Here is a 17,033-nt window from a genome sequence, read left to right on the forward strand (position 1 = left end):
TAACCAATCTTATACTTTTCCCGTCCGAGATTTGCCCCTAATTCAGTACATTATGGACTGCAAAATGAGGTGCGGATTTAGGAAACAATAAAAAGAATCAAACAATTATCTTCTGCCACATAGGGAGATTGGGGGCACCCCCACCCCCACAATTCAGTGCCATAGGAAACAATGGCACAAGATTTGGCATGATAAATGCACAAAATACTTTCAACAAGACGAGTGCCCAAACTACTGCACATCTGGAGAATTTCAGCATATGCTTGTTTTTTGAAAAAGCAAACATTTTCAGCATGGTTAAAACCCCTAACCTTTTCAGAGAAGTCACAACCAACAAATTAAATTGGTTGACCCTCCGTATCTTTCCACCATTCAGTGTAAAAGCATAATTAACATGTTTTCTTGCACCAGCAATTACAATGTGGCAACGTATTACTAAATCCACTACGGCCCTGCATGTACAATACTTATCAATAACCACCACAGAACAAATGGGGCTTGCTCACCTAAAACCGCATCATCCACATAGCTGAGTAATGGTACTGGTTACCCCTCCACAAACGAAACATCCAGCTTTTCATGTAAAATATGAGAGGGGTGGGCGGGGGGCAGTACACAGCACACCACTTGATTAATAGGAAACTGCAGAGTGGTCTCACCATTACAGCTAGATGGAATACAGGGTGGTACATACCTTGGAGTAGAAAAAAGCAGGTGGCCTACATAGGGATCCATTGTACACGCTGCCTGTCATGCGCACATTGCAGGTGACGTTTACTCAATTTGTATGGCGTAGTACAAAAGGAGGACAAAAAGTAGCATACAAGCTTGCACGCTTACCTTTGGCACTCCGAGCAAATGATGAAAATCTGGCAGCAGGGACCTGTGAACTTTCAAGTGTGACCGTAATGGGTCCCATTACCAAATGACTGGGGACTCTAAAATGAGCCCCAAAGAGTCTTTGGGCAGACAACACCAGGGAGGTGTATTACAATGGAAGGTATAGAATAAAAGGGAGATCTGACATAGAGCACCAAAGAGAAAGGCTAGTACATAGGGCCCAGGGAAGCAAATACCTATGGTACAAACCTCCGGCAGGACACTCAGTAAGGGCTCAACTCTGCAGTAAAATAGAGCAAAGAGAAAGTACACATAGCAGCAAAGAGATGGAGTAGAGAGTCCAGCATTGCACAGATAATGTAGAGAGGGTGGGATAAGGAGTAGCACGTTTGACATGCAAAGCAAGGTGCAGAAATAGGTTTCTATCACAGGCCACAGAGCAGGGTAAACCAAACAGGACATGAGTGAGGGCTGAGCAAAGAGCAGTAAAACGAGCAGTGCACAGAGAAATGATGGAGAGCAGTACAAAGTGACAGGGGTAGCACCACGTCACAGATACAGCGAACACAGAGGAATACTTAATGGGGTATCCAGATAATTCACAAAGCAAACTAGACTGACAGGCACCGGAACCAGGCACATTCACATTGGAGCGAGCAGCTTGCAGACAGTGGATTCTACAGGGTAACAGACTGGCCACAGAATAGGGCGTGGAGACATGTTATATAGCAGCAGTGCAGAGAGACATACTGTAACAGTGCACAGTAAGGCACTGAGAAAACAGGCTGCAGGGCACAGAGAAAAGCCACATGATGGAAGGGAGAGATGGGACACAGACATAACAGCGAGGAAGGCACACCAGGGCACACACTGCTAACCTCGATGCAAAGACGCCACATATGCTGCTGTTCAGGTCCTATGGAGGAGTCACTTTAGGACAATGTATACATTGCCCGCGCCACATGCACTGCATCTTGCCTCCTTCCCTGCCCAGGTGGCCTCTCTCTCTGGCATTACATCCTTTCACCACATTGGTCGCAGAAACAAGCGTCTGAGGGCAGCACATTCTCCAGGAAGAAGTCTTAGGATGGCTGATAAATATTCATTTTGAATTGTGCACGTCCAAATTGAAATATAAGAACAAATATATATATATGCACACCTGCACAATCCACAACCAATAACGAACAACTATTTCAGGTTTCTTGAAGGGGAGGAGCCACAGTTCTCCAGACATTTATTATATATTTTTTAAAATACCTCACAATTTCTGTGTGGAGCCAAAGATCATTTTAAAAGTGCTGATAGACATTTATTGTAAACTCTGCCCAGGTGCATAGAAATAAAAGAAAGACTATTAGTAGGAACACATGAATGTGGAAAGGTCAGGAAATTAATTAATGGAATTAAAATTAATGGAATTAAAGCAAATGTTAATGGCACTTTTGGATCTGTATCCATCTCCGGAAGTGATCCTCCCCTCTCATAGCATTAGTTTTTGTAGAAAATCGACTGTAATGCTGCATTACTTATAAACCAAAACTTAAAAATATGGGCGCTTGGTAATAGGTTAACTGCCAGATCTGTAGAAATTAAAATGTCTCTAAGCAAGTCCATCTTCTGGCGATCATAAGAGCACAGTTAATGCAGCAGCCTGCTATGTGTTAATGGGTGTTGAAGAATTGTTTTTGCAACATTGTTCCATTAAAGTTGATGGATCCTCACTATTGTTTCAAATGGTGTTTGACATTTGCTTTGATGGAGAGTCTAAGGAAGTGAATGGATATGCACACTTTTTTGAATAGTGATGAAGATGTATTTTGTGCGAGGATACCATTGATGTCAATTGAGATGGACAATTTTTGGGAGTGTAAAAAACATTAACTGTGAATGGGGATTCCACCTAATTCCCTGTAGGGAACATTTTTGGAGGGTGTTGTAGGATTTTGTAAAGTCAAGGAGCATGAACCAATTGTGTTACCCTCTGAAGTCTACAGAGAAAAACACGTGTTCTGTTGGGTGATGAAGGTTTGCTCTGAGACCATCCCATTGAGGCCTAGGGCAAGTATTAGTTTGTAATGAATGCTCTCATATTTGCTTCTAACAACACAAACCCCGCCAAGCACATTCAGATTACATTGTTTTCACTTCGACATTCTTATTTAGCATGCGATAAACAAGCTCAAGATCGATTGTTCAGGTCTGCACTGCAATGCGAACTGGTAAGCTAGCCCAGTGGGCTAGATATATGTGTAAAATGCATATCACAGACAGGAATCCAGGTGGAGAGCTAGAAAATCCTGGTGGAGTGACCTCTAGCTCTCATAATTCTATAGTTGTTCAAATACACATATTTATTTAATTAGACAGTTTATATAGTGCTTTTATCCAAAGCGCTGTCGAAATAGGGTGATATTAAGTATGTCAATATTCAACCAGATGTCACAGTGAGTGCTTTGATACCAAATGAATAATATGCATACCTACCTATATATACACACTTTCTCTGAAAGGTCTGTGCTACAGATCAAGCAGACAGAGAGGAAGCAGTGCCATCTAGTGGCCACAGAATGTTGGTAGTTGCTGTTGAAGAAAGTGAATAACCAAGAAAGATAGCTAGCAGGATATCTCAGTGGGTCAAAACATGACTGCAGAAATCGGTATACAGTCATCAACTTATATTTTTGGATAACAGCATTGCAATTTAAGACAAAGGGCCTAATTTACAAAACGTTTAATGTGGAGTAAAGTGCACTGTACAATATACTAAATGTGCCAATTTGTTTATTTTTTAACTCGAAGTCTGTGCTAAGTAGTTAGTGCGAGCAAGAAAATTGGGTGGAACAAATGTAGTATGCTGGGAGCCAATTCATGGAATCAAAAGTGCGCAGAAATTTGAAACGTAATGAAAAATTAGTAGCGCCTTGCATGCCCACATCACGGACCCATGGCAAAAAGAACATAGCGTTGTCGAACAACTTTTGCGCTGCGCCCGTAAGAAATAAGTAATCAAGGATTACTTAAAAGTAATCACCATTACTACAACCCCTCCTGCAGCCGACAAGACCTCCTCCTAGTACCTAATAATTGAAGCAAGGGCTCCTGGTGATGACCCTATTCTGCCTAGGAGGGCTATCTAATCGTCACATACAAATGAACGGGTCATTAGAACCAGCATAGGCCAGTGGTAACCATGTACATTCTTTTAGGTCACATACATTAGGCCCCGCTGTAGCAGCAGCTTTACAAGTACATTCAATCCCGCGGCGCACACACGCTCACTCGAATAAGGTAAGTGTGTTGTTTTTATTGCGCCTCATGCAGAGTGTTTGCTATGATAGATCAGGGACACACTAAGCCCTCCCTCTCTATCCCAATAGGCATCCAGTAACCTTCACATCAAGAGACATCTCAGGTCCTTGGACCCACACTCTCCCACCTGTGGCTCCAATACCCGCCCACAAGATAAGCTGTGCCCACCAGATACTGGGCACACACTGTGATTCAGTCACTTTTCTTGTTAATTATGTTCACTAGCACCCCTCTCACTGTGCCTCATTCATCTTCACAGCATTCTACGAACACCTAGACGCTAGAGTCTTCCCTGTCCTGACAAAGGCCCCCATAAGAGCGAGCATGGCTAGAACATAGCCACTGCAAAAGGCCGAAACACCTTGGTGTAGACATTGACTTCTGAACCATAGTGACATAAATGTTTTCACTGTATACATTTGTTGTTCATTATCTGTATCCACTGTAACTGTTTACCTGATTTGACTCCTGCCGTGTTTGTGTATCGACAGTAGATTTTATGTCGTGTTGACTACATGTACCTACGGGCAAGGAATTTAACTTGCTATGTTTTGTCTGGCAATCTATATTGCTACATTTGTATAATCTGGTGTTCTGCATTATACACAAGCTAACAAATGTGTATATATGTCACAAATCACAAAAAGAAGTATTAGAACTATTTAAGTGTGGTACTTCAAATTTCTGTGAATCAAGAATGAGCAATTAGGGGGTATGCTGGTCCTCCTTCCAAAACCCCCACTAATCTGCACCCAGTCCCCTACATAAAGGAAGCACCACAAGTCTGCCCTCGTCCGAGTACCCACCCTAATCTGTGCCCCAACCCCCTACATTAAGGCTGCACCCACAAGTCCGCCCTTGCCCCAGTAACCCACAGTAATATGCACACCAACCCCCTACATGAAGGCAGCACCCATAAAAGTCTGCCCTTGCCCCAGTATCCCCACTAATCTGCACCCTACATCAAGGCAGCAACCGCACGTCCACACTCATCCCAGTACCCCCACTAATCTGCATCCCCAAATCCGCATCACTCTACACTCACTCCTATCCAACACAGTGCTTGCTCTAACAAGGTGTGACATCACAATAATGCACCAGAAGTACAGCTCGACCCAATGCCCACTTTAATTCTTTCGGTGCACAGTACTGACTCCAGGAGTTGGATGAAATGTGAAATGTCTGACTGTATATCTATTGAACCATCTTGCTTGCAGAGGTCCATGATGAATCCCCAGTCCACCTAAGTAGTCCGCATACCCTCGCATGTAATTTGGCTACAACACTTGCCTGCCAACAGCTGAAAGAGTAAGAGTGGGAGTTGGGGTGATGTGTATTTGGGGTGCATTATTGTTATGTGGCCCCTTGTTGGGGCAAGTACTGTATGGGAGAGAAGTGGGCGTAGAGTGAAGCAGATTTGGGGGCACAGATTAGTGGGGGTACTGGGAGAGGGCAGACTTGTGTGTGCTGCCTTAATGTAGGGGGCTGTGGGTACAGATTAATGTTGGTACTGGGACAAGGACTTGTCAGTCGCAGGAGAGGTGTGGAATTAATGGTGATTACTGGTAAGCAATCCTTGACTACTTATTTCCCATGGGCCCTTCGCAAAAGTTGCTTGACAGTACTATCTTCTATTTGCAATGGGGGCCTGTAGTTGGGGGCCTGGCGAGTGCTACACATTTTTCTGTGCACTGCAAGCTTCTGGCCGTTTTTTCATTCCATGAATTGGCTCCCAGCACAGTACATTTGTTCCACGCAATGATCTTGCTCGCGCTAGCGACTTAGCTCTTTTTTTGTGAATTAGGTCCTACGTGGCGCAAAGTGTACTTTTGCAGTGCAAAGAAACTTTACTCTGCGCTAAACCTTTTGTAAATCATGCCCAAATTCTATTAAATGAGTGTTGAAGTCTGAGCCAGCATGGTTAACATTATTAAGTGTCAACGAACGTTGTATAGTGCTCATTCAGATTACTTTTGCGTGATAAGAGAGAAAACATTTAACACTGTCAGATAAGTAGTTACATCTTGTAGGGCCATATAAGGAACTATCTCGATACATGTCCATCATGCACGCATACGTTTTGATTCTGACAGGGGTGTCCCTGACGTTTATTCTTCTACAGTCGATACATTGAGTACAACTGGCAGTGATCATGGTAACATAAGTTATTTACAAACTATGGAAGCAAACAATAGCAAGTGCTGAACAAAATAAATATCACTATTAAAGAGAACTGAGGACGGTAAGGAGGCTATGGGTGAAGTTAGAGTGATATGAACGGTGTATGACGATAAGGGTAATATATTAACTAAGCACTATAAATCTACATTTTGAAAATGGTTATATTGTGGTTGGATAGTTTTACTTAACAAGGCAAACCTATTCCAAACTCTGCAGAACAAAAATCTATATCTTTGGAAATGCCTATGTTAACAAACCCCAAAAACCTAAAATGTGGCAATAGAATGTTTGATTTATTTGTTGCTCGCAAAAATGGCCCCAGGTTACATAGCAGGTAGGTATTGCAGACTGGCCCTCAAACCTAAATGATATTAGCTAATTTAGACATGTGTTTGATTTGTGTGCCATGTTATTGGCAGAACGGGCAATCAACGCATTTGCAGTTATCCCCCTTCCATTGCAAAGGCATTGACTGCCTACCAGAGCTGGCTCAAGGGGTGATCAAGTGGTGCAGTGGCACAGGGGCGCTGCAGATAAAGGGTGCCGCCAGCTCACACAAATCTAACGCGTCATGTAAAGTGTCAGTCAATGACTTTCTATTAGTGAGTCACTTACTAACAGAAAGTCATTGGGCCTCATTCCGAGTACGGCGCTAACCAATGGCGCTATTAACGCCTTGGTTGACGCCGTACCCGGACCAGCAGCGCCTTGGTGGATGGCGGAATTACCGCCCCATTCCAAGGTTGGCGGGGCGGTAATTCCCCATTCACCAAGGCTCTTCCCCATTCCCAAATGAGCCCCCATAGGGCTCAAAGGGAATGGGGAAGATGCAAATAACGGTGACCGTTCATTACGGTGACCGTTATTGGCTTGGAGGCCCCTTTGCGCCCTCGACTTTAACACCTGCTCAAAGCAGGCGTTAAGGGCGAGGGCGCAAAGGGAACTCGGAGTATGGCGGTAAGGGATCACCGCCACCGGTCTCGTTACCGGTGGCCGCTATCCCTTACCGCCATACTCGGAATGAGGCCCTTTGACTGACACTTTGTATGACAGTGAGGGACAGAGGCGCGGCACCAGCGCCTATTCAAGAATCACGCCACGCCTGGCACGGCCCTAAACACACTACAGATTGTAGATTGTTGTGTCTATTCAAATGCAGCAGCACTCTGCAAACTTTGACCCCCGCGCACCAGAGGAAGGGGTGAGAACATGAGCAACTATTCCCATTCCCACGGTGTACTATACGTATTTCCTTCGTTGCATTCTGGTTTTTATTTGTAGTCTAAAGAACATTGGGGGATAAGGCGGGGGGCCAAATATTGCACACATGGTACTGGCAGACCTGGGTCCAGCCCTGCAAAGACATGTCTTCATCTTTCAGGTGCAGTGTGTGCCCAGGAGAGTATTCAGGGGAATAGGGGTGCACCATGGATAACATGTTAAGATATGAATCACTCTCCTGTTAGAAGTAGATGAATGTGTTGCTTCTTAAAACCCGTAGCTTCCTCTCGATAGGCTGAGGTCAAGCAACCTAACTAAAAGAACTTTTTTTCCAACAGGGTTGCTGTGGGGGCTCCAGTTAATGTACAAACAGTCGTTGTATTCTGCAGTTGAGCTTACTCAAAAAAGCACATATCGTTTTCAAACGAATAAACCTTTGATTGCAATGGCTCTTGTGATCGAGAAAGCCCAATACTATAGCTTACTTTCTGCATAGGAATAACACTGAAATGTTGATGGAAGCTCACCAATAGGAGTGAAGCATTCTTCAGGAGGAGTGCTTTTCTGCTGCATCCATCTTCCTTGCCCCAGTACTTACTGTATGAGGCTTCCAGCCTCCACGTCAGGAACCCTTGCAACTTTCTTCTTCTTTACTGGCTCTGCCTCAACACATAGTGCAAATAATCCCACTATACCCAGAATTCCATAGTTCTTTTGCTCCCTTCCTCCGGCAGTGGCCCGACATGCAGCTGTGCTTCACGTGGCTTCACATCTCTTTGTTACTGGGCTCCAAGGACAACAAGGCATCTACCACGACCCCTGGTCTGCTCCCAAACAGTGTAGTGGGCCTCGGGAGAGGTACAAGAGCAGAGTGAATTAGAGGAGCAGGAAGAGGGACGAGAAGGTAGGTTGGAGGAGGTAAACATTGAGCACGAGGAGGAGAGAAAGTAGAGGTTGGAAGTGCAGGGGTAGACTAAGGAGACAAGGTTGGAGGAGTTGAAGAACAATGAGGGGAGAAGAGATCAGAAGAAGTTGGGGAGGTAATCATCAAGGAAGAGAGCAGAGAGAGAGTGAGAGGGAGAAAAGTTCTAGACACAGTAAAGAGTAGGAGGGGAAGATCCCTGGAGATGAAGGGACTTTGCTTGTCAGAGTAAAAGAATGCAAATCGATGTGCTGTCTGAAATGAGTGGGAAGACGAACAAGCACCTGATGGAAAATCAGGGAGCTTAGTCAAGGGAAAGCTCAAGGGATACAGCAAGCTAGAGTGTCTGGCCCTGAGCCACAAGTAGATAGTAAATCAGCCAATGGGAGAGCAAGATGTGGTTGGGTGACATCTGGATCAAGTCCCTAAGGCAGGGAAATTATCTAAATGTCCAGCAGGTGCTTAGGCATCCTCCTAGTCCACCTTACCTCTGAGAGATACTGAATGTCTTCCTGCAAGAGACCCAGGAACCTCAACAGAGACTCCTACAATACCTGAGAGAAGCTGCCCTGCCTGTAGGCTCCCTCAGAAGGCTCACCTGTGACGCAGAAACCACCCAATGGAGCAACCTTTTATCCAGGAGGCCCAATGAGATTTTGAGGAAACCTTTGAAGCCATCATTTTTGTTTGCCATTCTGACCACGTTTGAGTAGTCCATCTGTGTATATCGTCCAGAATAAACTTGATGAGTTTCGAATCCTCCATGGAGTCTTCATGGTAGTGGGTTTCAGAAGAGGATCCATAGAGGCCTGAAGAGACGCCTGCCTATCGCTTCCCAATGCAACCCTTAATGTAGAGAAGAGGTTGGCCTGACTGACCTCCAAGTCACCACAGGAGTGTTCGGCTTTGACCTCCACAGCACAGTGAATATGTATGACCCTCTCAGGTTCTTTATGCTTGTGCTTGCAGGGATAAGAGTACAGTTTCACTCTGGATCCTTTTGAGGGTAGCAGCCAAGACCAGGTTTGCCCTAAAGAATAACACATGTTTAAGAGAAGGGACAATAGAATGTGAGCATTGGGGCAAGATCAAGGTGATCCAGTTTTCTCATTCCAACTGAAAGTGGAAAATAGTAGCTTTGTGCCACCAATTTTGAGCTAAAATCCTGAAATAAGAACATACATCACATTCTCTTAACATGTTGAGTGGGGCTTAGTTAGCTTGATCCCATTATGGGGTCAATGGCCCCTACCCCTCAGATCAGAATTTACAGCAATGCAAAGAAACAATTCCTCACTTTGGACCACCTTTGAGGATATAATATCCAAGGAGTGAGGCTTCAGTAGACAGTGCCATATGTTTAGCATGGCAGTGTTAGATCTGGCACATTGCCGCAGGTCACCAGGAGATAGCCAAGAGACAGGAACATGTATTAGTTAATTTATTTTGGGCTGGAATGTATCGACACATTTAGCAGTGCTGTAAAACCTGTCTAATCTGCCACAACACCAGTCACAACTATATGGATTGAGACCCTTTAAAACATCATTCATTCATTAACATCCCCTTCTCTATGATTGGGATGAATATCATGGCAACACTCAGCTCCTCCAAGAATGGAAATAAGTCTATCCTTGTCATTGTGGTTTATGCCACCAGATATCCTGATGCCTTTCTGATCTGAAGCAAAACTATGCTACACATCCTAAAACATCTAAAACTATTTCTCCCAGCTGGGGTTTCCATGCCAAGACTCATGTCTGACCCAAATAAACTCCTCCATATAGTCACCCTATGCACTTGCATTTATCATCCTCAAACAGATGGCTTAGTGGAAAGATTTGATTAAACCCTTAAGAATGTTCTGTGTAAGCTTATCAACAAGGGTGCTCACACTTCAGACAGAATTATGCCATGGGCCCTCTTCAACGCATGGAAGAGCCCTTAAGCTTCCAGGTACTTCTCCCAGTTTGAACTGGTAGATATCAAAGAACCCTGGGATAACTTGTCCATGCTTAGAGAAGACTCAAATAATCAGCGGGACAGGGGACACAATGGGCCTCATTACACGGTAGGCGGTAAACCATGGCGCTAATAGCGCCATGGTTCATGCCGGTAAAATACCGACACCGGCTTGGTGGCAAGGGGAATTACCGCCCTATTCCAAGGTTGGCGGGGCAGTAATTCCCCCTTCCACCATTGCCCTTCCCCATTCCCATTTTTGCCCCATAGGGCTCTATGGGAATGGGGAAGGCGCTAATTACGGTACCGCAAATTGCGGTACCGTAATTAGCTCCACTGGTCCCTTTGCGGGTTGGTTTTTAACACCTGCAAAAAGCAGGCGTTAAATTCCCCAACCCGCAAAGGGACCTCGTAGTAAGGCGGTACCGTGTAATGAGGCCCAATATTTCAGTTTTGTGCATGATACTCAAGCCCATATTCAGCTGGTATGTTCCTAAATTAGACGACATCTACAGGAAGCCCAAAAGAAGCAAAAATATTTTACAAGAGACAGGTGTCTGTACAAAGAAGAAATGTGGTCAATAGGGTCCTAGTCCCCTTACCAGAATCTGAAAACAAACTTCTAGCCAAGTTGCATGCACGTTACAAAGTTAATAAAGTGCTGAAGGGTCTCAGTTGTTGGGTTAAACAGGAAGAGTGTCGAAAGCCAATGCAAGTTTACCATGTGAACTAACTGAAAGCATACAAAGCACAAACAAATACAAAGCACAAACAAAGGCCCCAGCGGAATCGACCCAGGATGTACTTTTTACTTTTTTTACTGAGTGACTTATTCAAATGATTTTGAAAAGGCTGAAATCATCTTAAGAATATGATTTGCAAAACTGCCTACATCACTTCCAAGACTTTCCATTAAAAAAAAAACTAGTCACGACTTAAGGCTTTGTGCATTGAATGAAGACGCCAGGCAACGGCCCGGCACAAAGCCTTCCGAGAGGAGGTAAAGAGGATATTAGACCTAGGTGTAATAAAACCTTTCCAGAGCCAATGGCCATCACCAACTGTTCTCATGGAGAAATCAGACTAAAGCTGAAGGTTTTGCACAGAATTCCAAAAAGTAACCAAGATCTCTAAATTTGGAACCTAAGCAATGTCTTGCATTGATTAAATTATTGAATGCATCAGACCTGCCCAATATCTATTGACATTATAACTTACCTAGAGCTATTGGTAGAACACCCAGCACCAAAAGACTAAGCCAAGACAGACTTTTCTGCACCTACCGGAATACAGCAGTTTACCTTTATTGCCCCAGCCACATCACAAAGAGTCATGAACATGATCCTACAGCCCCATTATGATATTGTGGCAGCCTACTTAAATGATAGTGTCGTATATACAAACCTGGGCTTTGCACATGTGTCATCTCGACCAAGTTTGCCAGAGTCTACCAGGTCCAGTCTTCAGGCCAATCACAGAAAATGTCATCTAACCATTTCCTTGGTGAGGTGCCCAGGATTCAAGCTAATGAAATGAAGCGTGCAACTCCACAAAGGAAAAGTGGAAGCACTGCAAGCCTTCCTAAACCCCAAGACCAAGAAAGAACACAAACCTTCCTGAGACTGGTTGGCTATTGTAGAACGTTCATCCCAAACATTTCTACACTGGCAGACATTTTACAGGACAACTAATGGCGGAGTAACTAAAGCGGACTACGGAAGCAGAGGAAGGAAGGTTGAGCAAATCCCTGTGCCATCCAATCCATATGCCAAATTTCAATGGAAAATACATCTTATGCCTTGACTCCTCATATGTGGGTAGTTGTTTCCAAAGTGCTGAAGGCAGGGATGTCATTTAGGGGTCACCAGGGGTTGCACGTGTGACCCCTGAGGTCTCCCTTGCTACCCCTGTGGTCTTCCTTGCTACCCCTAAACCTTCTCCCCTTTTTTCTTTTTACAAATTGAAGCTCCTGGTTTCTGGCCAATACCATGTGCCTCTTTGTTTCGAGAGTGGATGGCTTTCTTGATCAGGCTTCTTAAAAAGAACAGGGGTTCCACAAGTGTAACACTTTGAGTAGTCACCCTAAATGAGGAAGAATAGGAATAACAAATAATGTTTCTTTCTGGAATTATACACAATATTTGCTAGACTCATTATTAAAGGTTTTTTCAGGCACACTTCAGGGGGTGAGTCCCTGATTTTGCCTGTTCTTAAACACCTCAAATTCATACTGCAGACAAAATCCTCCAAAAAGCATTTAGAGTAGAATAAGCATCAATTTCGGACTATGTATTTTGCTGTTCGCAAGTTGCAGTTATGGCATGTTTTTTTTCTGGCGATACATATGGTGATCCATTCTTGTATGAAATATATATCACGTTCCAGTGATATGGTAACATATTTTTCATAGTGTACTTAGAAACAATGCTATGTGATGCCACTTCCTGTTTTGTCAAGGAGTAAACGGTTGTGTTCCATCGCTTCCTGTGATGTCACCTCAGGGTGGGGGCCAAATGACATCAGAGGTCAAGGGCCATGCGATGTCACTTCTGCTACCCCTGGCATTTTGGTGAAATGACGTCCCTGGCTGAAGGGACAGAGCAAACTGTGCTGTTCATTATTGTATTATAATGTATTGCATTTGTCCTGCGCTAATACCATGGGACCGGACAGGCCGCCTGTATCTGGGTGACAGTATGTAAGTGGAGCCTGTATATAATATACAGAGAACTTGAAGAGGGATCCGATCATCTATTGGGTCCCAGTATAAGGAATTTGAGTGCAAGCATTATCTGGTCATGTGGTTTCATTCCCTTAGTCTTTCTTACCGTCCTGTTTTGGACCAATCATATTTGAATGATTCGGAATTTGTTAAGGCCTACCAAAATAAAAATTAATTACTTAATATTTAAAGTGATTGTGGTGAAGTAGTGGTATATTGTGAGTTGAGGTTTAATTTTGTGTGGTGGCTTTATATATAGTAGAGAAATACTTAATTTCAACTGAGTGTTTCTACCTTAAAGGTGACATTCCCAATGTTTGTATACCTTTTTGAAGGTAGAAACCTTAACTCTCTTTCAAAATAAACATTCCCACTGGTTTAATTTTTTTAAATTGTATTTATGCCCATTCCTATTTCAACTTATTTACACACCTACATATATTGTGACTGTTTTGCATATTGATCTAACCATATTGTCTATGCTCACGTATAGTCCATAAATATTATGGGCAGAGTCTAAAAAATGAACGCAAATGAAAAAAGCAAAGTGGATGCACTTTTGTCCAATTGCGCTAATTGCTGAAACGTGCAGAGGACCTTCTTCTCAAAGGGGACCTGCGCATTTCAGGAAGGGCTGGACAGTGGCATACATTAGTGTTAGAATGCATGACAGACTCCCAGCAACCACGTGGGTGCTGTTTGCGCATTTCACAGAGACTGTGAAATTAACCACACAAAAAAAATTTCCATCCCCATTGGAAGTGCAAGTGTGACAGCCGCGATTTAAACCGCAACTGTCAAATTCAAAGAAATAATCATGGTCAGAAATGACCCTGCCATGATATGCTCTTCCACATGCACCTGTTTGCCTCTTTGTTAGCATTATTACTGTCACTGTCGCTGGTGCTAATAAATACACATATTTCAAGAAGCAAGTAAGTCATGCAGTGAGCGCTCTGCAGGTAAAAACATCAATAAGTTTTCAAGAGTGTGTTGAAATGTATAGGCACATGTATCAGTGCAATGAAATATTCCTACAAATATTTGACTGACAACCCTATTTTAAAACAAACCAGAATGCAGCCGAGCCGGAAATGGAGGCAGTAAAAGTAGAAGTGTCCGTACAAGCATCAGCTCCCAGTAAAGATGACACCAAAAGCCAAGAAGCTGATGACAAGGCCAGGAAATCCAAAGGAGAAGAAAGCAAGCCCCCCAAGCCCAAGCTGATGACGTTTTTCAAGCAACTGGTAAGACATCAATGCCACAATCAGGAAAGGAAAGTACATTTGAAGCTTGACATAAATGCAACTGTATATTTCAGTAAATCGTCACCAGTTGTGCACACAAAAGACGGTGGAATGTCCTCATAAGCTTATCTACTATTAAGAGGGAAGTACAGATTAGATGGGCGATGTTGCTAATATTTCACACGTGCATGCAACCTATTGGGTGATTTTCCCTCTCTAATGGGACCAACCATGCTTTATATATATATTTTACTGAACCCAACTTTATGTATGTCCAGTCTTCATGCACCAAAGGATACAAAGGCAGACATGTTCAATGTTGGATGGCTGTGTAGGGAAGAAGGCAAGGCTTCCCGTGATTAACATACATCTATAGGAAAATCATGTGAGTGGCGGAAATCATATTGTAGAGGGTGGTGATAAGGGGACGCTGTCCCACAATGTTAGAAACCTCATTCAACCTGGGACTGTAAGTGAGGTGGGCTTGATGTAGTGGAATGCAATTGTGCCAACTGAAAGAAACGCAGGCAGGAGAAAGGGTTGGGGAATATTCCCTATTTTGCAATCTCACACAATAGATGAAAGAAACAATTCTGAACAGAAGATCCTTCTCTTATGAGTGGAGCAATCAAAGTAGCCCGCATTTGACATCGCAATTAAAGTAGCCCGCATTTGACATCGCAATTAAAGTAGCCCGCATTTGACATTGCAGGCCCTTCGACTGGTAGTGAAGGTCTGAGGTTCTTCTCTTGCTCTGCTGAAGCACCTACCAGAAGAGACTGTTGCTTAGAGGCAGAACATAGCTACGAAGCTCATCCTCAGCTGTTCCCGCTCCATAAATCACTCAGTCACACATGAGTCATGGGGATGACACAAGCTTGGAGTATCCTCCTTGCCAATGTGACGTGTTTTTTGTGGATCAACAAGCACTTAGTTACGGAAACTCATAGGATGTGCACTATTGTCTTTAGGTAAGAAATCGCTGTTGTGGGACAAGAATTATGGGTACAGCATCTTTGGCTTAGATTTATAAATATAATAACACTATTGTCCTTCAAGGATAGCTTGCACAATAGCCCTGATCTAGGGCAAAGATAGAAAGCAAAAACACAGGTTTGGGTCTATAATATACGATGGTCCAGAAATAATAGGGAAATTAACTCTTATGCATACAAAAATGGTCAGACAAAATATCTCAATGTTAATTTATCTGTGCCCAAGATAACAATTGCTATTCATTTCCTATGTCTGTGTCGTTTATTAGCAGCTTGCAAAGTCTTGTCAATTTAGAAAGTAGAATTCATACTCCATATTTTATTATCACCCAGCTAAAAGTGACTAGCCAACCCAGAAGGTTCAAATGTGACTTTACCTGCTGGTAACCTAGGCCAATCGGCTATTATCTGTGCATGAAGGTTGGACACTCCTTTTTGGTTTGTCCTTGCTGCTCCATTCAGCCACACTGACTCTGTTTGTTTTACTTGCAATGTGCATTAATATTGATTAATATCGCAGAGACTCCCATTCCCTACATCAGGGCACCCACTGTTGATGCAAGGCAGCCTCCTCTTCATCTGCCATCTCTCTAAGACTCCGCCTTGCACTGGATGTTTGGTCCATCCGTCTGCCCTCTATCATTGCCCTTATTTAATACAGGGCAGTCCAGTGTTCTGCGATCATCACCTTATTACATCCAGGTGCCAATTGCAAGGCACTCATACAGCACAGTGTGAAGGCTTTACCTTCCGGTAATGTCAAGTGTGCTAACCTTCGAAATAGCTAGCAGGGAAGTGAAAGGGTATGGGAAGAGTACGTACGTGAGAGTGGTCAGGTCCCAGTCTTTTTTCCTTAACACTGACAAATTGACTTCTGCCCTACAGGAGTACACACATCAGTAAAGACCAAAACAACCACTCAGCCATCACACTTCTACAAACCAAGAGCCAATACAATCAGAAAGGTAAAACAGGCACGTATAAGAGTTATACCTCCTTTGCCTTTTTTGTTAACATGGACCGAGGGATGGCTATTCTCTTAAGAAGGGTGTGAATGTGGTTCAGTAGCAACCCAAACAGTGAAGTATAACAGTCCAAAATAAAGGAATGTCCAATCCACGTTCTAAAAACATATATACACTTTAATTAAATACAGCATGTATGCTAATAGCTAATTAGAAAAACACTAGACAAAACCCATCCTGAGGAAAGAGCACAGAATAGACAACAATAGCAGATGCAGTACTCTGGGTAATGAATCAGTGGTTAAAGGCAAGCAAAAGCAGCAATGTTCTTGAAAAAGGATATGTAATTGAGAGCAAAAAGGGCTCAAAGTGACCTAACCAGTCTATAGGGCCCGAAAATGGACTGAGGGGCAGTTAGCAGTCAATAGTACCTTTTTTTTACAGTACTTGGTGGTTTGGCAGCACCGAACCAGACTTCTTGGCACTGTGCGAAGATCAGAAGGGAGTAAAATGCAGCAACAGAGGGTCCTGCTGGTTCATATGTGCTGAACAGTTCTTGAAACATGCTCCAAGCAATTCAATGGCAAACAATTTTAGGGTCCAGGCTGTCTTGGTTCTCAGGGTGCTAAGAGTCCCAATACAAGTTATCAGGGACAAGATGAGTCT

General features: G+C 43.5%; 1 protein-coding gene across 10 annotated transcripts in view; it reads left to right on the forward strand.

The window, feature by feature from the left end:
• BCAS1 (brain enriched myelin associated protein 1) overlaps positions 1-17,033 on the forward strand; it is a 675,276-nt gene that overhangs the window by 581,978 nt on the left and 76,265 nt on the right. For all 10 annotated transcript variants that reach the window (XM_069651137.1, XM_069651132.1, XM_069651134.1 and 7 more), the window contains one exon: positions 14,237-14,407. In XM_069651137.1, coding sequence (XP_069507238.1) covers positions 14,237-14,407 — 171 coding nt within the window. The remainder of the gene's footprint in view (positions 1-14,236; positions 14,408-17,033) is intronic.

Source organism: Ambystoma mexicanum, chromosome 3p (genome assembly GCF_040938575.1).
Source record: "Ambystoma mexicanum isolate Mex_15411 chromosome 3p, UKY_AmexF1_1, whole genome shotgun sequence".
NCBI classification, from domain to species: Eukaryota; Metazoa; Chordata; class Amphibia; order Caudata; family Ambystomatidae; genus Ambystoma; species Ambystoma mexicanum.